At 40.8% G+C, this 25,696-nt stretch overlaps 1 protein-coding gene across 1 annotated transcript in view; it reads right to left on the reverse strand.

Moving 5' to 3' along the window:
- Positions 1-4,250: 4,250 nt before the first annotated feature.
- VWC2L (von Willebrand factor C domain containing 2 like) overlaps positions 4,251-25,696 on the reverse strand; it is a 150,494-nt gene continuing 129,048 nt past the window's right edge. Inside the window, exon 4 of the mRNA XM_025887057.2 lies at positions 4,251-4,519. Within this exon, the coding sequence (XP_025742842.1) occupies positions 4,371-4,519 (149 nt within the window). The 3' untranslated portion in view covers positions 4,251-4,370. The remainder of the gene's footprint in view (positions 4,520-25,696) is intronic.

Consider the following 25,696-nt stretch of genomic DNA (forward strand, 5'->3'; position numbering starts at 1 on the left):
GCGTCTAGGGGGGAGTTTAACATGGAGCTTTAAAAGATTAATTTTCCCAGCACAAACCCTCTAATGACAAACTCACAACTCTCTCAGAGTTCACAGCTGTCAGTTGGCAGAGTTAAAAGCCCCATTTTGAACTTAGGAGGCATAACAACTAAATGCAAGGTTATGGATGATTTAGATCATGCAAATAACCCCCTCCCTCATATCTTAGAAAATCTAAGAAATTTTAAGATGGGTTGAATATTAGATGATGCTAAGGAATTCTTAATTTTGTTAGGCTTTGTTAATATGGTTTGTCAAGAAACTATTCTTTTTAAAGAGATGTAGGACTAGTGTGATACGATGCTTGGGTAAGGGCTGCCTGGGTGGCTCATTTGTTTAAGTGTCTGTCTGACTCTTGATTTTGGCTCAGGTCATGATCTTTGGGTCATGAGATGTAGCCCTGCATGGGGTTCCATGCTCAGTTGGAGTCTACTTGACATTCTCTCTCTCCCTCTGCTCCTTCCCCTGCTCATACTCTCTCTCTCTCTCTCTCTCTCTCTCTCTCTCTCTCAAATAAGTAAACAAGATCTTCAAAATACTCCTATCAAAAAGATCAAAATCTTGGTCACTGTTGAGTTTGGGCAATGAGTAGATGTACTATTTTCTTGATCTTTAGGTGTATTTGTGTATATTTATAATACGAAATTCCTGTGTTGCCATTTATGAACCTATGACCTTGGGCCAATCACTTAACTTCTTTGTGTTCTGGTTTCCTCTGTTCTTTGGCAGCAAAGCAGCCATAATAAGAACCCCTCCCTGGCAGGCATGCTGTGTGGCTTGAACAGGATACTATGGGTTCAGCCCCCAGCACAGGGCCAGCCAACAGACCAGGCACTCAATAATTATAGATGATCATTAGTATTGTGTATGAGTGCAGGGTCAGGAAAATATTTTTCCTATCACTTACACTCTCATTGCTGGCTTATTTGAGCTTCCTGTCTGATCCCCAAGTCAGCCTGGCCTTATATTATGAAAAATGAAAATGTACACAGGCAAATGCTAAAGCTGACGCTTAAATCTAATTGAATATTGCTTTAATGACACATGTACTTTCAGATGATAGAAGTCACTGAGGATTAGTTATTAAATGATGAGGGTAGAGAGGAGAGAGAATTTTGGAAGGAAAATATACCACGAACAATGTTTGCTGGTTAACACACTTTATATTTAACAAAATAATTTTTTAATAATATAGTCTTTTACACATCAAATATTGTTGCTAGAATCCCCTTTTTACAGTTTAGTGTTTAGTTGTGTTTTTTTTTTTCTCACTAGTTTTCAGGCACACCATTTTTGAAAGATTTTAGAAACTGAATCATTTTAAACAGGCATCAGCTGACAAACAGGGTGTTGATCCCTTATTTAAACAAAGCTGTAGTTAAAGCTGAGAACCAAAGACAAGGAGGAATGGGAGACAGAAGGGACAGTGGGCCTGCAAACAAAGCCTTCAAAAGAGAAAAAGAAAACAAAGCAAAACAGATGAGACCAGAACTCTGTTGTTCAGAGTTTGGAAAGAATTTCTCAGTGACCTGGGTAGAAGGAAGTTGTAAAATGTTTATCAGTTTATGAGAAATTCTGTCACAGTATAGATTCATCTCTCCCTAAAGGGAGAAAAATGTCAGTGCTACAATGTCTTAAAGGAAACAACTCGTAGTGAAACTCAGAGGAAAAAGAAAATCCAACAATAACAACAACAACAAAAAATCCCTCTCTCTGGCTGGTAACAGAGACCACGGAGCCGCCTTCATTCAGCAAACTCTCTGAAAAGAGCTTCTTGATGGATATTACACTCCATTCTAGTAAGTTCTTGCTGCAACTACCACTGTGCCAAGACTTTGATGCAAATTGTTTGAACCCTGGCTCCCCAGTTGCACTCTCTGTTTCCTAAAAAGGACATAGTAACTCCTTAATAATAGACAGGGTACTATGCTACATGGCTCTATTAATGATATTTTCTGGGTTTCAAACCTTATTCCTGTCATTTGTTATTATTCTTTCTTCCCAAGAGTGTGGATTTTTTGAAGCTGGCACCAGGCCACCTCAGGGCAAAGAAAGCTCTATAATACATCTCTGTCTAGACACAATCTGAAGTACAGAATGCCTTTACTTTGGAGTGCAGGAGTAAATCATGCAGGATTGTTCATGAATGATTCATGACTGTCTATATGATGTATCCATGGTGGCAACAAAAGGCACCAACCTTGCTGCAAATTGGTGTTCTAAGGGAAGGTAGCATGATGCTCTTCCTCGGATGGGGCCGGCCTGGCTGTTTGTATCATACACAAGCACAGTGTACACGAGAAGTGTCAGGTCCAACGCACCAACACGTTAATTTTGGAAATGACAGCTCTTTCTTGATGACTGGAAGATCTTCCAGGGAGGAGAGGCTGACCATTTTAAGTGAAAACCCAGTCGATGAGACTAAAGAAGTGTGTCTTGTGGGTTGGACCTATGGCAATAGATGCATCACTCCACTGGGAGAAGACTGACCTTGCTCCCTTGGGGCTGCTGATTGCGCATGTCCCAAAGGGCTTAGAGGCTCATTAAAGCCACGGGCTCAGCCAGAGCTTACTCGGTATACCACCCTGGCAGAAACCACTCTGGACTGATTATTCTAAATCACGGATTCTCAAGCAAGTGACATTTTGTCCCCTCCCCACTCCTTGGGGACATTTGGCATGGTCAGGAGACAATCTGTTGTTACAACGAGGGTGTTGCTATTGGCATTTAGTGGATAGAGGCCAACAATGTTGCTAAACATCCTAAAAGATGCTCGGGACAGCCCCCTTCCCCCTGCCCCCCTACAGTGAATCATCTGGCCCAAAACGTCAACAGAATTCAGCTTGAGAAACCTTGTTCTGGAATGCGGCACTCCACGAGAGCTACGGCAAAGCCCAGGCTGGGCTGGGAGTGGAAAAGGAAAGAACACCGGGAATGAAGACAACCTTAAAGTTTCCTCAAGGACCCTGCCAGATCTGCGCCAGGGTTTTCAAGACAGGAGAGCAGAATAAGCAACTAACTATGCCACGTGGTTTCAAGAATGGCCAAATATGCACTTGACTCGAGGTGGCATCCAGATACCCTGTGTGTTTTATTTGTTTTGTCACTATACGAGCAGCATTACCAGGGCAACCTTGAGACGCTTCAAAGTTTTGCTTTAATTGTTCAGTATCTAATATATACATTTTAAAAAATGTTCAACAAATGGAATTGTATTGTGCAAGACTCACTCTACCCTAATCTTTAATTTAAATCAGCACTTGAGGTGGAAAGAGTGTCCTGAATCTGTGTGTTAGACCTAGGGCTGAGTGGTCATTACTAAAACATGGCAAACACAGTCCCAAACCATAAAGACTGCCTGTGGGTACTCCTGGCTTTCAGCCGAATCTGAACTCAAAAGCCAGGAGTTTCCGGAAGGATTCAGATTCACAGTGGGGCTACTCACCCTGGTTCTGGTGTGGAGAATGCCAGGTGACAGAGTGGGTGTAGAGTGTTGAGTTATAAACCGAACCGAAATTTGGCATCATGAGAAAGTCGGGTGATTAATGCTACAATTGTGAGTTCCTGGCTCCCTTTGGATGCTATAGTCAAGCTCGTGGTGTTCTTCACATATTAGTTTTTGATTGGCAGTTTCAAGGTTTTGTGTCTGAAATGTGTGGTTTGTTAGAATTAAATTGTGACCTTCCACATACTGCACCAAGCACCGGCTCCCCACGCTGCCCCAGCAGTGGGTCCAGCTGTATGTACCCCTCGTTTTCTGAGCCCTGCAGGGCGTGTTTCCCCCGAGGGGAGTGATAGGTCGGATGCGTTTGCATCTTCCTGGTCAGGAAGGGTCCTCACCCCTGATATTCCTCTACTAAAGCTTATATGACACCACTCCAAACTTAACTGTGCAGTCAAATCTGGCCCCTTAGACTCTAAATATGAAAAAGAAATTTCCAAGAGAAAAATGCCATGGGTGATGATGTACAGAAGAGTAAAAATGAAGCAAATCGGCAGACGGTGAGCCGGCAGGCTAGAGGTGTCACCAGAGAAGGAGCCTGTACAAGGCTGTTTCTTCCTTTTAGTTTCAGAACTCCAGTGGTCAAGTCACCATCAAGCATGGATAATTACAAAAGCGTTTTTGATAGCTATATACTATATATATTTTATATAGCAAGAGAGAAAGAAATTTCCTCTTAGTAAAATATTCACTTTTGTCAACCCTAGAAGGTTTTGCTGGTGACCCTGTTGTAGCTGGCTGGAGTGTGTTTGTTTTGTTTTGTTTTGTTTCCAACATGTGCAGTGTAGAATCCATAGCATCCTAAGAACTCCTCGGTTGGGAATTTGTCCTACACAGTCTGCTTGCCTTGGCATTCGCGTTTTGAACACTGAGCAGGCTTCCACCAGTCCCCGTTGTGACAGTGACAGATGTTACATTCATCCACTTTCACTTCAATGCCAGCCGGGATTATTGTCGTTCCTGCAAAGCAGTTTGGACCTGGAACACACATATACGTTGATTAGTTGATTAAATCTCGGAGGCGCTCTTTTTCTCTTCCCTCCCCAGCCCCAGTAAAAAAGCCAACCCCCAAAGCCGGGAACGAGTAGGTCAGACTACTCGTCTCCACAGTTTATTACTAAGGTATTTTCTAGCCATCTCCTTTAAATGTAAACCTTCGACCTCTGCTCTTTTGCACACAGCTCATATTCCCTATGTGTATTTTTTTTTTTTTTAAAAGATCCAGTGCTCAAAAAATCTTCTCTGTTACCAAGTACTTGCAGTTTTCTAAAGTATGATTCTATGGATCAAACTCTATTTGCTTTATCCTCTGGGGTGTAAATGCTGCTGAAGCATCCTCTGAAACTCAAGTGGGGGTCTAGCGTGGTCTGCATCAGATGATGGTACCCCATGGCCTGTCCTCTCATTTCCTGTGGGGGGTAGGTGACAATGAACTCGCTCATTGCCTGGCTTCAGCACCTCCCCAAAGCCCAGTTCCTGGAATCCCCAGCTTGTTTCTTGATAACAATAAATAATTCATGACCAGATGATTTATTCATGTCCCAAACAAGCTTTGTTAGGGATTCATTTGATTTTTATAAATGGGGATCCTTTAATCTGCTGGCTATCTATTTTTTTTTTTTTTAAGAATGACCTAAATGGTTGGCTTTTGAAAGACATCAGGAATTTTATTTTACTTTTTCCAGACTCAGAAAAGCTTTACTGAAAATGTCACCTGCTCGGTAGAGATGGATATTTTTAAAATTCACCAATCTTAATTTTTCACTCCTCTTTCTCTCCTTTCCCTTACTTTCCCTTCTTCCCGGTCTGCAAATGCCAATATTCGGTATTGGTGATATTATTTCTCAAAATCGAATGGAACAAAAATTGCTTCCCAAGGTGTAGTGGGGTGGTGCAAACTGCTCTTTCTTTGAAACAATTTGGTGTAAGTCTCCGAAGTACACATTTGGATAAAGAGAGGGAATTCTGTCTACTCATGATTTATCAACCCAGAATTACTGGCCACTTTCTATAACCACTACGAAGTAGCATACATCAGTATCAGTGCTCTACTTTCACTTTCTTACTGCTTGATAAGAATTTACTAGATTATCTTTACCACCAAATAATTGAAATCAAGGGTGATTTATAGTTCCACTTCATAATTGAAATCTTGTATAAAAATGGCAACTATGAAGTTATAATGCATCCACACAAATCTATTTAATATGCAAGGGCTTTAATCATCCATTGTTTTAGAGCTCCCAGACTTCAGTTGTGGATACACTTGCCAGTGGCCTTTGTGTCACTATGCCTCTCCTTCATTTGGTGGTCAAACCTCCCAGGGCGTGTACCTGTGCCTTGTTCTCATGGAGAACCAACCAGCAAGATTAAGAGGGATATAATGGGTCATCAATTAAACAGCTAGCAAACTGTCTGCTTTCACCCAGGATGGTGCTCCTCATTATGATGCTGTGGTTATAAGCTCCTGGCCATCCTAACTGCGGATTATTTAAGGATCACTGTTTTAGAATTTAAGTCATTGATTGATAGGTTGAACGGTCTTTGTGTCTACACCTCCCTGGGAAGATTCCACATGAAATCATTAATTTGTTCTGGACCCAGAAGAGAGGGAATCTGCAGAGAACTTGGCAAGGAGGCTTTTTCAGAATGTAGTTGGTTGTCTCGTGGCTGTTTTTGACAGACCCCTCTCAGCCCAGCCAGTTCTAGGCCAGCCAGGATCTGGACAGAGCCAAACTAGCTTCAGAAATCAAACTCGATGACCGCTACCACCTGTTTGCCTGGAGCCACCCCAGAGGAAGCAGTAGTTTCTCTCTCTACCGCCTCACTTCTAATTAACTCTCTTCACCCAATTGTATACTTTTTCCCTTAACAGATGGGGAAAGAAAAAACCAATTGTTTCTAAACAGTGGTTCCAAAACAAAGAAGTCCCTGAAACAGGCAGAATGTGATCTACTGCAGAGTTTTCTCAGTTTCTTGAGGGAATTTGGAAACTTGTCAGCAGAATCTTAAGTGTGTGTGTACGTGTGTAAGCAGGGGCATTCTGCTAACTCACAGGGGGCAGGTTCATCTCCATAGCACAATAAGAGAAAAAAAGTAGGGAAGGATCTTTGTAAACGATTTCTGACAAGTCACTGTGCATGTCTTGAGAGAGAGATTTTATTAGAGCTCTAATTTTCCTATCCGCTCCTTTCTGCATGTGTTGGTGTCATACTATGATCAGTGTGTATTTGATCAGCCTCTCTAAATCATTTCTTAAGAGCACCTTAGAATTCGCTGCTTTCTCAGCTCCGAAAATATTAATTTATATTGATTGACAGAATGCAAAGACTGAACAAAGTCACTGCCTATAAATAATGTAACCACCTCGATGGTCAACTTGGTGGTGAGAGGTATTTTACAGAATCCAAAATTCCTGTTTGATCTCATTAACAGTAATTTTATTAGCACCCTTCTGAGAATTTCAGGTGTCACTAAAGCCTCAAGTTTGTGGTTAATAGTCTTACCTGCTTAAAAATAATTTAGATAATTGTCAAGCAGAATGGTTGGCACTATTCAGAAACTGTTCTGGTTTGGTCCTTTCCTACTTAAGAGTGGTGACAGCAAATGCTACTTGGGCTTCAAGCGTATGAGTGTGCTACGGGAGCTCCTTCTTTTATCTATTTCTTTTCTTTGGGAGAGGCTTTCTTTTTGTCTTGGTATGTGTGGAAGAATAAGTTGCTTAGAAGAGTAAACTCAATGGCAAAAGCAACATATTTAATGAAGAAGACTTGGAGAGATTCCAGAGGGGAGCAGTGAAATGATTAAACTGAAAGCTGGCAAAGAGGACCTGTGAGAAAAGGTTAAAGGGGTTGGAATTATTTAATCTTGAAAGAGAAGACAGAGGAATAACTCAATAACTCTCAGGGAATTAAGTCTTATTATGTGAAGAATAGTCACCAACTGTTCTTTCTTTTGACACCTAAAATAAGAGGAGATGGAGATATGTTGAGTCTCAAGGAATTGGAAACACACACAGGGATCGCTCAGAGAAATGAGAAATGAGTGGCCAGCTGTGTGGTGAGACCTCCTCTCTTAGGCATCTTTAAGAACACAGGAGGTGTCATCTGTCAGGTATGTTTGAAATTGTCAGCTCCTTAAAAATAGGAACTGAATATCTGTCATTTTTCATGGCCCAAGCCTAATACTGTGTTTGGCACATATTAAAAACTCAGTATATCTTTAACTAGATTAAATAGTATGAACTAGCTAATTATATAATGGAAGCAAAATTATTTCCTGAACTAATAGATCACGCCTTACATATATATCAGGCTTAGTCCTAGTAATATTGGTATAGAAATATTTTTCAATTAATAGTAACATAACAATTTCTTGAGCACTTCATGCCAAGAATATGTCTCATTTACTCTTTCCAATTAGCCATGTAAGGTGCACATTCTTACCCTTAGTGTACCTTACATGGTTTACATGGCTATCTCTGAGCCTCAGGATAGAAAATAACTTGCCTGAGATCACATGTCTAGTAAGTGGCATCAGTGGGATATGAACTCAAATTTCTCTGATCTATAGAATGCTTTTAATTGTACAAAAGAGAGGCAGATGCCTAGGAGCTCATTGCTGGCTTCCATTGCCCAGATCCTGAGCTTCTGATCAGAATTTAGAAGTCCAGTTGGGTTTAGAATTGAGGATGCATGCTGAGTTAAGAAACTTGATGGCTAAATAGAAGTGAGACTGTTTTTCTATAGATCTTTATCAGATTTACTGGTATTATACTGTGTAATCTTACAGTCTCCAGGAAACAAAATTTAACCACTAAAAGAAATTTCCCATGGAGAAGATGCTTGGATAGTGAGGCTTTGGTTTTCCTTTGGACAGCAGCAAAATTCCCAGTGGTACTAGAAGTGTACCAACTGAGAAGCAGAATGAAAGTGAACTATGACTCAGTAGTCCTGGTTCAAGTCATGGTTCTGTGATTATCTATGTGACCTTAAGCAAGCACTGTGTAACCCAAATACTAATGGGACCCCATATGGTCTAGTCTCAGAAAGGATTCATATTTTTGGAAATGCAATAAAACTGGAAAGGCAATTCAAATATTTACTGGGAGTTGGAGCAAGGAGGGAAGATGGAAAAGCAGACTAGGGATACTTATACATAAAAAAATTTCCATGAAACATAATTTTCTCTATTATTCTGTAAGTACTTAATTTGCACACTTATAAAATAAAAACTAGTTTGCACACATTTTCTTTTCCATATTGAAATCATTCAAAAGAAATCTTCTAAGGGAAAGCAATATATGAAATATATAAAAGCAGAGCTTCTCCAGTGAGCTTATGAAGCATCTGCATAGAGTATGGGGATCAGAGAGAAAGCATTTGGAGTGATCTCTTTCAGCTTCAGTAATAGAAGAAACCAGGAGAAAATAGATTCTGTCATATTTGTGGTTGTAAGAACTGAGCAGATTTGCTCAGCCACTAAAGTTCTCTTTTTGGCTAAGCCTTGAAATTTCCTGCATTAAAGGGTACATAGAAACTACATAGAAAAGGAAGTCTATAGCTACTCTGATCACATCTCCTGCAGATCCATGCTTGCTTATGATGTTAAACATCACATTGGTTGCATGGAGGAACAAATGCATAATCTGAAATAAGGTTGGGAAGGAGAGGATCTCAGAGTTGTGGGGGGTCGTAACAGAGAACTTGACCTATGGGTCCATGGAAAGATTTGGTGTGTATGTGGGGGGAGAGGGGAGGATGTGACTCACTGAGGAAGAGGAAAAAGTCGTGGGGTTAGAGTGATGTGTGTAGTAAGAAGTCACTGGGAGAACGGTGGTGTGCTGGAGCTGGTGGTTCATATTGGCTTGCAAGAGCCAATTATTAAGTATTCAGGAATTTTATGATCTTGTTGACATTATTTTGCCAATGGAAAGCCACTGAAGCATTTTAAGTAGGTGTGTGTGTGTGTGTGTGTGTGTGTGTGTGTGTACCTGCATGTGCATGTATACATGTATAATCATGAAGTAAATCACTGATTCAATACACTGCACCAGTGTCATTGTATGGTTGGTCCATGGGGCACCCGTGGTTGGACAAGACATGATATGTTTTGATGGAGGCAAGACCTTTGAGATTGCAGACAAAAAGTAGAATGCTCACAGGCCTTGGCACTGGGTGATGGTAAAAACACATTCCTTCCTCCTTTGCTTTGACACATTAAAAGTATCTGCTAAGATGCTGGGGTAATATTAAATTAGTGTCAGCAGTTAACACATTGGCTTAAGTTAATTGATCATATTATTCCTATACAAAGTAAGACCCTAAGGGAAAATGCTCCAGGAAATGTGCAGTTTGATCTGGGGGGAAGGAGAAGGGCTGGATTTAATTTCTAGTAGGACAGCTTAGTAGGAGTGACCAGGATCATGTGCAATCGGATGGAGATCCTGGGCTGTTTGAGGGAAGTGGAGGATCTTATCGGTCAAACAACAAAACCATGTCTAGATAATTTAAGTTTAAAATACAGTAATTAGAGGAAGTTTTATGTAGAGACTATGCAGAATACCAAAAAGAACAAAGCTTGGAGGTAATACAATCAGGAGCAAGGGCCAAACTCATGCCACAGATCTGACCCAGTAAAAATATACCTTGGGTGCAGATAAAGCAGCTTGCTCCCTCAGTATCACCAACCCAGGACCCCGGATGCTACTGCTGGAACCATTGGCACAGAGGACTCTCTTCCTAGTCTTGCCAGAATGGAGACAGTGGTCCTATGCATCTTGGATTTACTAGTTTACAGGTCAAAGTCTACAGCAGATGAGCCTGGGGATAGAGGTTAGTCAAGTGCCTGCTCACCTAGCTGCAAGGGAAACTGGAACACAAATACCTGGTAGTTGTAACTTCTCTGGGGAGAGATAGGCTTTCTTTCTGCCTAGAAGATTCCCCAGTCATAGGAAAGAGGCAGTTGTTTATTTCCGATGCTAAGAAGGATGAGGAGAGATAGTGAGGGCAAACTTTGCCCGCGTCAAGTTTTTTTCTCGGCTGACTGCCAGTATGCTTGTCTAGCAATCAGAACACAAAATAAATATTCGGAACAATATTGCTCTAAACACGAGTGATATGGGTGTTAATAAGACAATGTTTCTGCCTTCAGGAGTTGATAATCTAGTGGGGGTGAATCCAATACAAAGCACAAAAACAAACATGGCCGTTTCAAGTCAGTCCCTGAAGAAAGTAAACAAGATTGTGTAGTTGAGGCCCAGACCAAGAGTGGGAAAATTCTTTATAGTTTACAGAGTGTGTTTATATGTGTTTTCTTATTTCATATTCACCCTAATGCTGTAAGGTCGTTATCATAAATCCCATTGCACAGATGAGGGAAGTAAGCCTCGGAGAGATTAAGGGACTTAACAAAAGGCAGAGAACACACAGCAGGAGAGCTTACATTTCAGCTCCCCTATTCTGACCCCTGGTTGACTACTTTCCTTGAGGAGTCTTTCTTTATGTGTACTGTTATTTCCTCCAATGTCAGTCAGAATCTAACACTCCTGTTCCTGACTCCCAGCTTTCTGTCACAGGGAACTCAGACAAAATCCAGATCCAGGTGACGTGACTGAATTCAGTTAATACTTTTTTGAATTCTTCTTAAGAATTTTCATGAACAGCCTTATTTCTTCCTCACGTGAAGTACTATTTTGTTTGTTTTATAAGAGAGACAATGAGACCTAGAAATGTTTCAAGTGACTTTGAGAAAGCCACACATCTGGTAAGGAATGGAACTGGGATGCACAGCCATGTTTCTGTGCTCCATCCCAGAAGTCAGTCTTTTCTGTGAGTAGGAGCTACTTTTCATTGCCTCCAAGTTTTAATAGCATTTGGGATGTTGTGGGACATATCAGAGAGAAAAGGCTAGTATATTTAAATTCCTGTTTTCCGTTGGGGGGGGTGGTGCGGGTAGAATGTGTGTGTGTGTGTGTGTGTGTGTGTGTGTGTGTGTGTGTGTGTGTGTGTGTGTGTAAAGGGGTAAATAGGCAAAAGGGTGAATGTAAAGGGGAAGATTTGGAGCAGAGAAGCGGCCCCTCCAGCAGCTTTATTCAACCTCTTCTCCATAACTGCGAAGTGGGAATTGCTCTCGAGCAGCAGATCTGGCTGAGGAGGCAGTGTGGTTCTAGCGATCATCTTGGAAGGCAGCCAGGCTGGCACTGACACATCTCAGTAGGAGATGCCCAGTCCTTGTTGTTTGTCAACCCAGATCCTCTTTACTGCCGAGCCTCCTTCTTCCCAGAGGCTAGGAAAACCAGGCTGGTCATGACCACTTTATAGATGCTTCCAGATTATAAATTGGTATGGCGCCCCTGAAAATCCTCCTTCTGACAACAACTTCATATTGCTTAATGGTCTCCTTTTGAGTATTGCAATTTCTGGCCTTGATTTGAAAATTTAGTATTGATGCTTGGTGTCTTTTAGAAATTGGTTGTAAATGATCTTCCTGCTGCATAAATGAGGCAGATTCCTATTGTGTGAGGCCATAAACATTCTATATTTCTTTGGCAGGGCATCTAAATCAGCGTTTCAGCAAATAGTAGGCTTGTAGGTCTCAGTCTGTGGATAGAATTGGATTGGATTATGTTCTTCCTTTTAACTGATTTTAATTCTCTGCTTCATGAAGTCTGATAGATGTTATGCTATGGAAAAGCAAATAGGCTTTCTGATCAGGTGTACACCCATTTCCAACTATTACAATCTTGGAGAAAATGTTTCTTAAGAAAAATAGTAATGGGAGCTGATTGCAGTTAAAATTTAAGTGACTGAAACCTCCCCAGTATCATGTCCCAGTAGCCTGGTCAGGCCTGGACGAAGAGCAGTTAGTCCCTGAAGGGAGTTTCCAGCCTGGAGAATGCAGTGCCTCTCTCTGCCTGCTTTTAGTCACCCAGCCCTACGTTACTTTCCAGCCATTTTATTAAACCTTAGAACAAAAAGCTTCCTCAGATTAAGGCGGCAAGATTCAGGAAGGATTGTTTTCTCTGAGGCTGCCCTAGAGGTGCCTGTTAATCATTTTATGTGAAAATTCAATATCGCTGAACTCCCACACAAATTTCAGTGTGAGAGCTCTGGAGAGTTTTCTGGTCCTTAAGTATGTAAGATTTATAGCCTGGTGCTCCAATTAAGTAAAATGCAAGGAGCGGAGCGGAGAGAGGAAGGACGTGGTCAAGCTACACAATAGGGTAAAGGTTGGCTGCTCTCTCATTTCGGGCGCATCAGCAGGCTGGGGGAATCAGGCTTAGTTCACATCCTGTATTAGTGGGACATACATGTCCAGGCTCACCTTCAGAAGAAGGTATGGTCAGAACATGGCTTAATTTGCTATTGTATAAGACATTTTATCTGTTCAGTTTTTGTTTCAAATGATGAAATAGTCCTCCTCAATTTTCCAAGCTGCAATAAGACTCCTTCCCCTTGTTAGAGCATTCAGTGGTTTTCAGATAACTTCCATATTTCTTCTCAGCAGTCCTAAAGTTAGGAGGAACTGAGGTTAGTGTACCTATTTGACAGGTGAGGGCACTGAGGTTCAAAGAGAGAGGAGATGAGATGATTTACTACTTACTTATTTACCAGGTAAGGAGATTAGGCCTCGAGTCATACCCTCTATGTTTCAATCCCATTTCTGCCATTTACTGGAGGTATGATCTCAGGGTCCCCAGCTGTAAAGTGGGAACAATACTGAAATGAGTGTACCTATCTTATGGAGATTTTGAAAAAACAAATGAATTAATACATGTAAACTACTTAGAACGGTGCCTGTCACATACTAATACTCAATAAATGTTGCTATTTGTTTATCATGCTAATTATTATTATTACCTGAGTTACAGTCTAGGCTACTTTGGGTGGGATATGAATTCCAGGACCTTTGATTGTTAGCCTAATTAAAAAAAATTAGAACATCAGTGAAGAAATTAATCTTATTAATGCCAAATAATATATATATATATATATAATTTTTGTGTGTGTGTGAAGTGAGCATATAACAATAAAATCATTTCTACATGGATTTTCCCCAGGCTTGTTTACTATTTACCAGGAAGTTAGATGGATGAAAAGAACACCTGAATAAAGAGCATCACTGGGGAGAATTAGGGGAGACCTATTAGTTTGAGCGAGCTGTTGACTGTGGAAGGGTTCATTAGAAAAATGATTTAAAATGGTCTGTTTGGACTGCTAATGATAACTGGTTTTGTTTGTTGGAAAGAAAGGGCCCAGATATGGTGGGAGAAAGTCTAAGTTAAAGGATAACAAAGATTGCATAGTAAAAGACAGAGTAGGCAATGATATCTATATATATATCTAAATATCTGAATTATCTCACTGTCCTTCCATCCATCTGTCTATCATCTATTCAGTCTTTTACAGCATTTTTCTTAAAAACAAAAACAAGATAAGTATAAATGCCTGCTAATGGACATATTGAATAAATTATGTGAGCTGCTCCATACTCTTCTGTAGCCATTAAAAAGAATGAATTACAACCTCCAGCTGACTTGCAGAGATTTTCTTGAGTTATTGAATAAGAAAGGCATTATACAGAGAGGTGGGTGCAATACGATCCTATTTGAATAAAACAAATGTAGATAAACTTCTGTTTGTATGTTGGCATAGGATTATATGCAAATAGAGGAAAAATAAAGAAGTACCAATACTACATTGTTAACATGGATTATCTTGCTAGAGGCAGGGATTGCTGTTGGGGGAGGAGATGTCTAAGACAAAGAGGCAGGAGAAAAGCAAGTGCATCATGATTTGTGCAAGTGCATCATGGTTCTATGTATAAAAACAGAGAATTCTTACATTGACATTGCATTTTAAAATCAGTGTGTACATTTAATGATGTAATGGTTCTTTTTTTCCCTTAAAACCTGTTATAAATTGATAATGCAGCAGACAGGCCCATTTAGAGGTTAGGAAATGTAGTGAAAGTCATAAAAAGGGGTAGACCAAACAGAACTCTCAATATTCGTTTTCTTGAATCTAAAAGTTTTATGGCTGTGCTGTTTATTACAGTAGCCACTAGCCACATGTGCCTAGGGGACACTGGAAATGTGGCTAGCCCAAAATGAGAGGTGCTGAAAGTGTAAGAAATATCAGATTTCAAAGATTTAATATGTCTTTGAACGTAAGAAAAAAACAAGTAAAATAGCTCATTAATATTTACTATGTCGATTACCTGTTGGATGAAAATATTTGGGGGTATATTGAGTTCAATAAAATATATTATTAAAATTCATCCCTTTTTTACTTTTCTAAAGTGGCTAATTAAAAAATTAAAGTTGTTTAAATTTAAAATTAAATTTAGAAAACCTAAAATGACACGTGTGGCTTTCGTGATGTTCCTATTAGTACCAGCACTGAGGAATTACAAGAGGATCACAAGGTGTTAGTAATGGCCCAGAGGAAACTATCATTTACATAAATCTGGTAGGAAAGAATGCTAGGTGTTGTGGGAAAGGGTATATTTTCAGGACAAGGATTCTCAGTGTGGGCCCTTGATCATCAGCATCATTGGGAACATCTTTGAAATGCAAATTTTCCAGCCATGCCAGATGCGGGCTGAATCAGAACCTCTGGCTATGGAACCCACAACCTGTGTTTTAACAAACATTTCAGGTGATATTGATGCAGGCTAACATTTGAGAACCACTACTTCAGAATAAGGGAGACCTTGGATAAAAACCTTACTATTGGGCACCAGGAAGATAGCATAATTAGTCTGAGTTTTGGAAGATGCCTCAAAATAGACTGAGCTCATCCTAAAAGCAATGAATTCATCATGCTACAAGAACATGGGCTTTTAGCCATGGGGTCATTCCTGAGGAGAAATTTTGAGCAAGTAAATGGTGGTTAAATGGTTCAATTACTTTCGAGTTTCAGCACAGCCCCTGAGCTGTCATTATCGTGTTTCTTTGATAAGTGTGATTTTTACCCCATGACAGCTTTGAGAATCAAAGAATCGTGTGTGAAACTTGGCATTTGGAACCATTTTGGATGCTTTAATGACCTCTCTTTCCACAAAAAACAAGTTGGTTATCACTAGAAAGAAAATAGTATATATTTATCTTTGGGATAGAAACAGGTTAGAAAAGCTTGTATTACTCAGTTTTGTCCAACTTTCATATAAAAAATAAAATTTCTTTAAGCAACAAACTTTCTACTTCTGACAGCTAATTTAGTATCTTTGAAAATCACAAACCTATTTTCATTTCCTTAAAATAATATGCATGAGTGAACACACTAAAATGGAAGTCACATCCTTGTTGGGGAGAGGGACATAAGACAGTGGGGGGGTATGCTTATCAACAAAGTGAGCATCACAACACACACACACATCATATTTCATAATGGAGGTAAAGAGAAAACTTTCCATTTCCATTCTCTATGTTTGAACACACAAAGTGCCTTGCAACTGGAAAAAAAGATGATGGGCAGATTATTTCATTATTGGGTTATATGACCAAAGATGCCCGACTGACATTTCCATGATTTTCAAAGCAATGTATTATTAGACATGCCATGGGTAAATGAAGTAACAAAGTGACATTTTCTTTAATGTCCATCTAGATAGCTAATAACTATGACACAGAAATGATGACAAGATTAGTAAAAATAAATAGTATAATGAGAGTCTAGTCTGGAAACATTTTAGTCTAGAAATATGTCCACCAGATAGACATTTCCTTCTTATATGCATATAGCATGAGTAGATCTTGAATATAAATAATGGGATAAAATTTATGAAAAAATGAAGTGAAGAGTACACCTACTAAGGGGATTTAATCTAGTCTAGGAGTCAGAGAAGGGTGCCTTAAGGAAGTGATGGGTGATAATGGGAGGAAGGGACAAAGGAGTGACATATGATCAGCTCCTAAGTGCAATAAAAGCTTTGGCGCATAGGGAAGCATTTGAGATTCTGCAGAGAATCAATGAGAGGGAGGATCAAGGACAAAAATAGAGACATAGGTAGGAGCTAGTTCTTAGTGTGGTTTTTTTTTTTTTTGAACTATATTTTGGATTTTGGATTGCGTCTAAAGGGCGATCGAAACCAAGATATCATCAGATTTACTTTTTAAATAGTATACACTGGCTTCAATGTGGATAATGAGTTGAGCAGAGGTGAGGGCCCTGTTGCAGAAAGTAGACCAATTTAATCAGTTCTTGAATTAATCCAGGCAAAGAGAATCGTGCTCTGGACTAGGGTGGTGGCCCTGGCAATAGAGAGCAAAGAGTGAATTTGAGCAGTATTTAGGAGGTGGAATCAACATGATTTGGTGGTAGACCAAATGCGTGAAATAAAGTAGAAGATGATTTAAGTAAGGATATGGGACACTGATGAACAAACAGAATTTGGGGGAGGGGGAAAGAGAATGTAGTTAATGTTAGGAAATTTGAGCTTATGTACACATGAATCATCTAAGTGGAGATGAATAGCAGAACAGAACTGACTGTGCTGGGCAGAGAGAGTTGGGGGTGTCTGGTAAATGAATGGTAATTGAAGCCAGGGGAGTAGCCATGGTTTCCCTGGAAACCTCATGGTGTAGCACAAGAAGAGAGTCTAGGGCATCATCCTCATTTAAGGAGCAGACAGAGGAGTTGGAGCCAACCAAGGTGACTTACGAAGTCTTCAAAGAGGAAGGAGAAAAAATAGTGGCACATGTTATCAAAGAAGCAAAGGAAAGGACATGTTTCTGGTAGGATAGGTGACAGCAGTGTCAAATGCAGTGGAGAGGACAACTGATATGTGGGCAGAGACAAGGCTATTGGTGACTCACAAGAGCAACTTCTGTGGAGTAGTGAAGGCCAAAGTCAGGCCAACGAAGATTGGAGGAACGGCTGGGCGGGAAGGGGGATATAGACATGGAGTCCAGCCAGTACCTCTGTGAGGCCAGGGTTTAAGATGAGTGAGTTAAACATGTTTAAATGGTGGTGGAGAAGAAATGGGGGGGAGAAGTTGAATATAAAAAATCAGGGTCAGAGGGCTGGGAAGAATCCTTGATAGAACAGAATCTCTGAGAATGCCAGAGAGTGTGGAATTCTGTCTTAGATAGCAGATGGGGAACCTCTTCCATGGTAATAGGCAATAAGAGGCTGAAGGAGTTTCTGTGATAATTTCTATTTCCTCTAGGAAGTAGGAGGGGGCACTAATCTGCTGAGTGGAGGGAGAAGGTGAGGAAGTAAGGATTGAGGCAGTCTTTGGGGAGAAAGAGAAGGCTGACTAAGGAAGCATAATGGAATTGTTGAACAGTTGGAAGGTCCAGAAGAGGATGGTGACCACATGTAATGGTACCAATTTGACTGTGTAATCGTCCCCACTGGACCTCACCAATATCGAGGAAGAGTGCCCCAGGCAGGCAGTCAACCCTGAATAGCCCTGTGACCTTGGGCAAGTCACTGATTCTCTCTGTGCCTCTGTTGCCTCATCTGTGAATTGGGAGCAGTAGGAGTACCCACCTCTTAGGATTGTTGTGATTATTAAGTGAGTTAATACCCACAAAGTACTGAGAATAGTTAGCATATTGTATGCACTCTGGAAGTGTTAGCTATTCTCCAGCTTTGGGGTTTGGGCAGGCATATGAGGACAGGGGCAAAGAGAAGGGAGTTATTAACAAGAGGGTGGTTGAAATTGTAGACAAATGTATTAAGCTGGAGAACAAAGGGAGTGAAGCTTATTCCCAAAATAACTAGGTTATTTTATATTTACTGGAAGTCCTTCTGGTATAGATTCCTGGCCTAAGATTATAGTAGGCTAGTTTTGCTGACAGAATTATAGTGTTGATGGAAAGTGAAATAACATTATTTGAGATTTGTCATTTCAGGTTCTAAACTATACTTCGTGGTATCCAATGCATAAGGGATTTACATTAAGAAGATTGTTGTGTTGTTATTGTTGTCATTGTTTTAGGAGAACTTTAACTTGAAGCACATCCTGTGTGTCACATTTCATGCTCTGAACTCCTATGAAATGGGAAAGTTCTTAAAAAGAGGGGAAAAAACATAAGCAATATTAAGGGAATCCCCTCAAGTTAAGGCAATTTTGTTTAAAGGCTATAAATTTGCCAACTGTTTATGTTCTTTTCCTTGAGGTCCACAATGCAATTTAAACCAGAAAAACAATCAGTTTGGCCCAAGCTTGAATTGTTGCAGAATAAACAACCTCCAAAACTGAACTTTAGAAGGAACTCTCTGCATTGCTGATGTACTGAGACACTCAGAGGTGCAATTTTGTCTCCAAGAATACATGTTGTATGGTCATTCAGATCATGCTTGAGACCCTGGCCTTTTATCATAAACATAAATGGACTTTAGACACCAATAATTATTTCCAGGTAGGAAAATTATTGAGGTTTTATATGAAAAAAATATTACCGAAGAACCTGTCGAGCTCTCTGAAAATAGGAAAATAGTTTCATGCACTAACAAAGAAATAAATAAAATACAATTATAGACTTAAGACCTGCCTGCCACCACCCTACCCCCTGCCCCTGGGGAGTCTAGAAATCTTGATTTTATTCTTGCCTATGCAAGTGATTTTTTCCTTGAATTTAGGGGAAACATTTAGAAGTGGGGAGGGTGGAGAGAAGAAGGATCCAGATAGTCCATGTTAGGTGCAAATATTGCCAGTCTCATCTCAAAGATATTCCCGAATTTGCTGCCTTCCCAGGAATTGCCAATGGCCAGATATCAGTTATTAAGGATAGTTTATTTATTCATTCAAAAAGTATTTGTTGAAGGCCACGTGCAAATTGCTAGAGATACAGTGATAATAAGACCCATTCCCATAAACTCTCAAAGAGCTTACACTTCAGCAGAAGTGAGGCGAGTACACAGACATAGGATGTTATGGGGCCTAATCAAAACTGAGCACAAGGAAGGCTTCCTGGAAGATGTGAAGACTGAGTTGATCTTGTGGCATGACTGGGAACTATTCTGGTGAAGAATCAGGGTGGCAGTGGTGGATAGGAAAGGATACTCTAAGGTAAGTTAGTGGAATGAGTAAGAAGGGGTTATGATTCATTGAAAAAAAAAATTGTAAGGAATTCCATGTAGCTGGGGCTTAGGGTCCCAGGAAAGGTATAGGGAGCTGAAGCTGGAAGAGAAGGAAGGGCAGTGGCCAGGTCCCAGAAGACCTTTAAGCTGCATGGAGTAAAATGGATTTCACTGTTGAAAGCACAGAACCAAGTACTAAAAGGTTGTTGAGTGGTTGGGTAGCATCATCATATTTATGCTAGAACCAGACTGCTCCTACTGCTGTGTGAGTGGCTTTGGAAGGCACTCGGCCTGGAGGGAGCAAGAACAGTAATTGCTCCAGAAAAGAAATGGGAGGGGCGCCTGGGTGGCTCAGTCGGTTAGGCATCTACTTCGGCTTAGGTCATGATCCCAGGGTCCTGGGATCGAGCCCCACATCGGGCTCCCTGTTCAGCAGGGAGTCTGCTTCTCCCTCTCCCACTCCTCCCGCTTGTGCTCTCTCTCTCTCACACACACACACACGCTCTCAAATAAATAAATAAATAAATTCTCTCTCTCTTTTCTAAGATTTTATTTATTTGACAGCAAGAGAGGGAACACAAGCAGGGGGAGTGGGAGAGGGAGAAGCAGGCTTTCCGCCGAGCAGGGAGCCTGATGTGGGGCTCGATCCCAGGACCCTGGGATCATGACCTGAGCCGAAGTAGATACTTAACGAATGAGCCACCCAGGCGCCCCTAAATAAATAAATTCTTAAAAAAAAAAAAATGAGAAAGGCCCACAACAAACCAGTGGCAATAGGAATGGAGAAGAGAGGACAAGCCAGGGTGTTACTAAAGAAAGTAGAATTGATACAATATGGATGTAAGTAGTATGGAAGAGGAAATAAAATGTTTATAGTTCTTGCTGATGTGGGGATAGTAGGTGGTATCTTTCACTGAGAGAAGTAAGGCAGGATAGGTAAGTTTAGGGGAAAGGTCCAGAGTTCAGTTCTAGAATACTGAGTTTTAAATGTCTTTGCTAATAATAAGGTCAGAGTAAGTAGTGGGATATAAGGGTTGAGATATCAAGGGAGATATTTGAACTGGAAGCATCAATTCAGAAGTTTTCAAGATATAAATGGTGATTGAATCCATGGAAGTGGCCTCTTAGGAAGAGAGAGAATAAATAATGAGAAGGTTACTATTGGCGGAACCCCAGTGAACTAACGTTTAAGTCACGAGTAAAGAATGGAAAGCTCAGAAGAGGACTGGGAATGAATGGCTTAAGGGGTGACATAAGAAGATGCATCAGAAGTCAATAGAGAAGACGGTTTCAATAAGGAGTCAAATGCTACCGGGATGTGGAATGAAATGAGTTGAATGTATACGTTGTGTTTAGTATCCAGCAGGTCCTGGATGCCCCAGGCCAAAGCAACTTCCATGTCCTTGTGGGGAGGAAGCTGGATGTAAGAGGGCTTCAAAGTGACATGTGAGGAAAAAATACAGAGACTACACGTTCAGGAAGCCTGGTTTTGAAGAGAAGTTGAGATGTGGGCCATGTGATAAGAGGAAGAACTTCTTGAGCTGGAATGTATTCATTCAATTTGAAGCCTTTTATTTTCGATTTTTATTTTTTTAGGATCAGGGAAATGTACCTGTCTATAGGCTGAGAGGATAGAACCCATGGTGAAGGAAAGGTTGCATGTTTGGAGAGAAGGAAGTGGTGTAGGGAATGAGTTCTAAGAATTGCTAATCAAAGTGGCATGGGTTTTATCATAAATGGGTGTTGAATTTCATCAAATGCTTTTTTTTTTTTTTTTGCATCTATTAAGCTGCAACAACATGGATGGATATAGAGGGAATTATGCTAAGTGAAATAAGTCAGAGAAAGACAAACCCCTCAGACTTATATGTGGAATCTAAACAACAAACCAAACCAAAACAAAACAAGATTCAGAAACACACTCATAAGTACATAGAGCAACGTGGTGATTGCCAGAAGGAGTGGAGTGGGGGAATGGGTGATGTAGGTGAAGGGGAGTAAGAGGTACAAATTTGCAGTCATAAAATAAAGAAGTCACAGGAATGTAAAGTACAGCACAGGGACTATAGTCAGTAATATTGCGATAAGTTTGTACGGTGATAGATAGTAACTAGATTTAGCGTGGTGATCATTTCGTAATGTATGTAAATGTCGAGTCACTATGTGGTACACCTGAAAATAATCTATTGGATGTCAACTACACTTCAATAAAATAAAATAAAATGCCATGATCTCAGGGCCAGCAGCAGGGGCATCACTGGGGAGCTTGTTAGAAATGAGAAATGTCAGGCCCCAGCCAGACTTCCTAAGCCAGAATCTGCTTTTCAAGGAGGAAGGAAATTCTACTGAGATGTGGAGATAAGGACTATAAGATGTGAAGAGAAAGACAGGGACATTTCTTAATGTTGTCAGGGGGGTGAAAATGATGCCATTTTGCTGAGAAGGAATGAACGGGTCTACTGTGAATGAGAGGGTGTCGGGGACATGTGGTCCCAGAGAGCCAACTCCTAAAATCTGAATGTGTAGCACGGAAAGTTTGATTGAGAGAGAAACCTAGGAGTCTATTGTCGTATGTAACTAAATGTTTGTGTGAAAGTTTCCACCAGCCTAGGGGCTGGTATTGGAGGAGGCCGACACTTAGGTTGATGTTGTTTGAGGTTTTGCTAGGCAAGTGGAAGTCGACAGGAAAGAGGGTGAATTGATGAGCCATGAGGTCTAGGTTGGAAAGAGAAATCAATAAAAATCAATGGGAACTGATCAATTGGAAGGAATTGTAGGTCCATCACAGTCATGAAGAGAAATGAGAAATATTACGCTGGCAGCAACGGTGGCTGCTTGTCCAAAAAAGAGAGATTCCTTCTCACCGCACAGTTTTTTGTATGTTTTACAAATAACCCCTCTAAAACATTGGTTCTCTCCCTGCCCTGGTTACCTATGCAGCCAGAGTCTGAGGCTGTTCCAGGTACTGAAACTGTCTACTAAGATAGCTTCCTCACTATGAAATCTACTACAACTTCTCAGTTCTTTAAATGAGAATGAGAAGACTTGTAAAATCTGACTGAGGATTTTTAAAGACCAGAATGATGTTCTTTCCTGTCTTGAATGCCCTTTATTTTTTTTTTATAACCATTTGCGAAATTTATACTCGAAGTATGTTATAAATGCTACACTGATTCTCCCCCCGCAAATGTTCTTTCTTTAACTTTTGAACCTCAAAGCCCTCTGTTCCTCCCTTATGACACTATTAAACTATATATATATATATATATATATATATATTTTAACATAGTTGAACAGTTTTATCCCTTCTAAGATGTGATAAGATCTTGAATAGCAGGAGCTGCCTTGCTAATTTTCGTTGCAGTGCTTGGCAAAGAGGAGGTTTTGTAGCTGAGTCATCAGGGTTCAAGAATGGGGTGGGAGGGCCAGAAAGATAATGCGAGAGAGAGGGCTGGTGGAAGATTATGGAAGGTGTTTTGTATCAAAATTAGAGGTTTGTATTTTTAACCTCTAAAATGGGGAGCCCCTGGGATGCCTGGGTGGCTCAGTCAATTAAGCGTTATGATCCCAGGGTTGGTCCTGGGATGGAGTCAGTCCCACGTCGGGCTCCCTGCTTAGTGGGGAACCTGCTTCTCCCTCTGCCTGCCGCTCCCCCTGCTTGTGTGCTTGCTGTCTCTGACAAATAAAATAAATAAAATCTTAAATAAAATGGGGAGCCACTAAAAAGTTTCAAGTAGGGAAGTGATGTAACATTAATGTTTCTGAAAGCTCACTCTATCTAGAGGGTGGAGGTGTGTGAGATGAGAGACAAGGGTGAGTTAAAGAACTATTGTGATTGTCCAGGGGAGGCACAAGGGTTTGAGACAAGGCATAACATTGAGTCTGAACAGGAAAAATCTCATTTAATACATTGTGGGATTTTTTTTTTAAAGATTTTATTTATTTATTTGACAGAGAGAGACAGTGAGAGCAGGAACACAAGCAGGGGGAGTGGGAGAGGGAGAAGCAGGCTTCCCGCGGAGCAGGGAGCCTGATGCGGGGCTCGATCCCAGGACCCTGGGATCATGACCTGAGCCGAAGGCAGACGCTTAATGACTGAGCCACCCAGGCGCCCACATTGCGGGATTTAATGACCATGGATGTAGGGAGTGAAGCAGAGGAGGAAGCCTGTAGCTCATCCCTGGTTTCTGGATTTGGTGACACAAGTAATACCATTTCCTTAGATGGACAGGGAGAAAGCCAGGTTCAGGCAAGAGGGAAGAGGATGGTGAGATGTGGATGGGGGAGGGGACTGATGATTCAGTTTTTTTTTTTTTGAAAGATTTTATTTATTTATTTGAGAGAGAATGAGAGAGAGAGAGCACGAGAAGGAAGAGGGTCAGAGGGAGAAGCAGCTCCCGCTGAGCAGGGAGCCCGATGCGGGACTCGATCCCGGGACTCCAGGATCATGACCTGAGCCGAAGGCAGTTGCTTAACCAACTGAGCCACCCAGGCGCCCTTAATATATTTTTTTTAAATTTATTTGACAGAGAGAGACACAGCGAGAGAGGGAACACAACCAGGGGGAGTGGGAGAGGGAGAAGCAGGCTTCCTGCTGAGCAGGGAGCCAGATGCAGGGCTTTATCCCAGGACCCTGGGATGATGACCTGAGCCAAAGACGCTTAACGACGCTTAACGACTGAGCCACCCGGGTGCCCCGATGAGTTCAGTTTTTGATATTTTAAAATGTTTTATTTGGGGTAATAAATGCTGGCTGAATACATTAGAAAAAAAATGAATGTGAGACTGTGTTTTGAACTTTAAAGAAGAGCCAAGGTTGAAATGGAAACATGTTATTAAAAAATATTTACATTTATTTCCCCAAGTGGAATTTATAAACCACTCCTACTGCCAAGTCTGTGGTGGGGAAGCAAAACATCTGGTTGAAATTCCACTGACCTTTAGATACACCCAAGTTTTCATATGATGCCTCATTTTCATTCCAAATGGCAGAGCACAGCCCTAGGGATGGGACTTTCTGGAGCATTTGAGCAATAAAGAGAATTTGTGCAACACTTGCATTTCACATGCGGATTTTCAAGCCAGGTTGGTTTTAAACAGTGAGTTAGGCACTTTTTAAATATTTGCCTATCTGAGTTTGTCTCTTCTTTGCATCAGAGTTTGCAGAGAGATCACAAAAGATATTAAGAAGCAAAGTCTTTGATCTGGTCAGTGTTTTTCTCTGAGCCTTAACAGAGTTATCTAGAGAGGGCAATAACAGGGCATCAGGGATGTTATGCATAGGAATCTAGAAGGAAGGGCCAAGAAATGTACCTTCTAATTCTACATGGACTTCCATTTTTATAACGAATATGTGGCTGGACCAACTCCCTAATACAGCTTGTTTGCTGCATCAACATAGCTTCATGTCCTAATTGCTTCTTTTTATCTGTGATTCTCCAATGCTTTAGAGGGGGAAGTAATGTCCCCAATAGGAAGAAGTGTTGCTTGTGTGTCTTTTTTGGTATGCCACCTGTGGTAGGCTGAATAATGACCTCCCTACAATGTCTACCTCCTAATCCCCTGGAACCTGTGAATATGTTACCTTAGGTAGTCAAAGGGAGTTTGCAGATGTGATTCAGTTTAAGGATTTTGAGGTGGCGAGATTATTGTGGATTATCCATGTGGGCCCAGTGTCATCACAAGTATCCTTAAAAGAGGCAGGCAAGGGAATAAGAGTCTGTAGGAGGAGATGTGAAAGAAGAAAGAGGTTGCAGTGATGAGAGAAAGGGGTCATGATGAACCAACACCAGTGGCTTCTAGAAGCTGGAACATGCGAGGAAACATAGTCTCTGTGGAAGCCTCTAGAAGGAATACAGTAGGGCCCTGCCTTCATCTGATTTTTGTCTTCCCACCTCCAGAACTGTACAAGAATGCATTTTTGTTGTGTGAGCCAGGAAGCTCCCTACAGAAATGATAGGAAACTGAAACACCACCCCTTGAGTCAACTTGTAGATGATGCTAAAGCAGGAAGGGTAAATTTAGACATAAAGTAGAATTTCCCAATGGGAACTTTCAAAGAATTTCAAAAGAAATTTTGAAGAATTTTAAGAGAATTTCAAACTATGTAATGATTACTAAT

The sequence above is a fragment of the Callorhinus ursinus genome, unplaced genomic scaffold (genome assembly GCF_003265705.2).
Source record: "Callorhinus ursinus isolate GAN/ISIS: 27379988/994484 unplaced genomic scaffold, GSC_fseal_2.0 scaffold2, whole genome shotgun sequence".
NCBI lineage: Eukaryota > Metazoa > Chordata > Mammalia > Carnivora > Otariidae > Callorhinus > Callorhinus ursinus.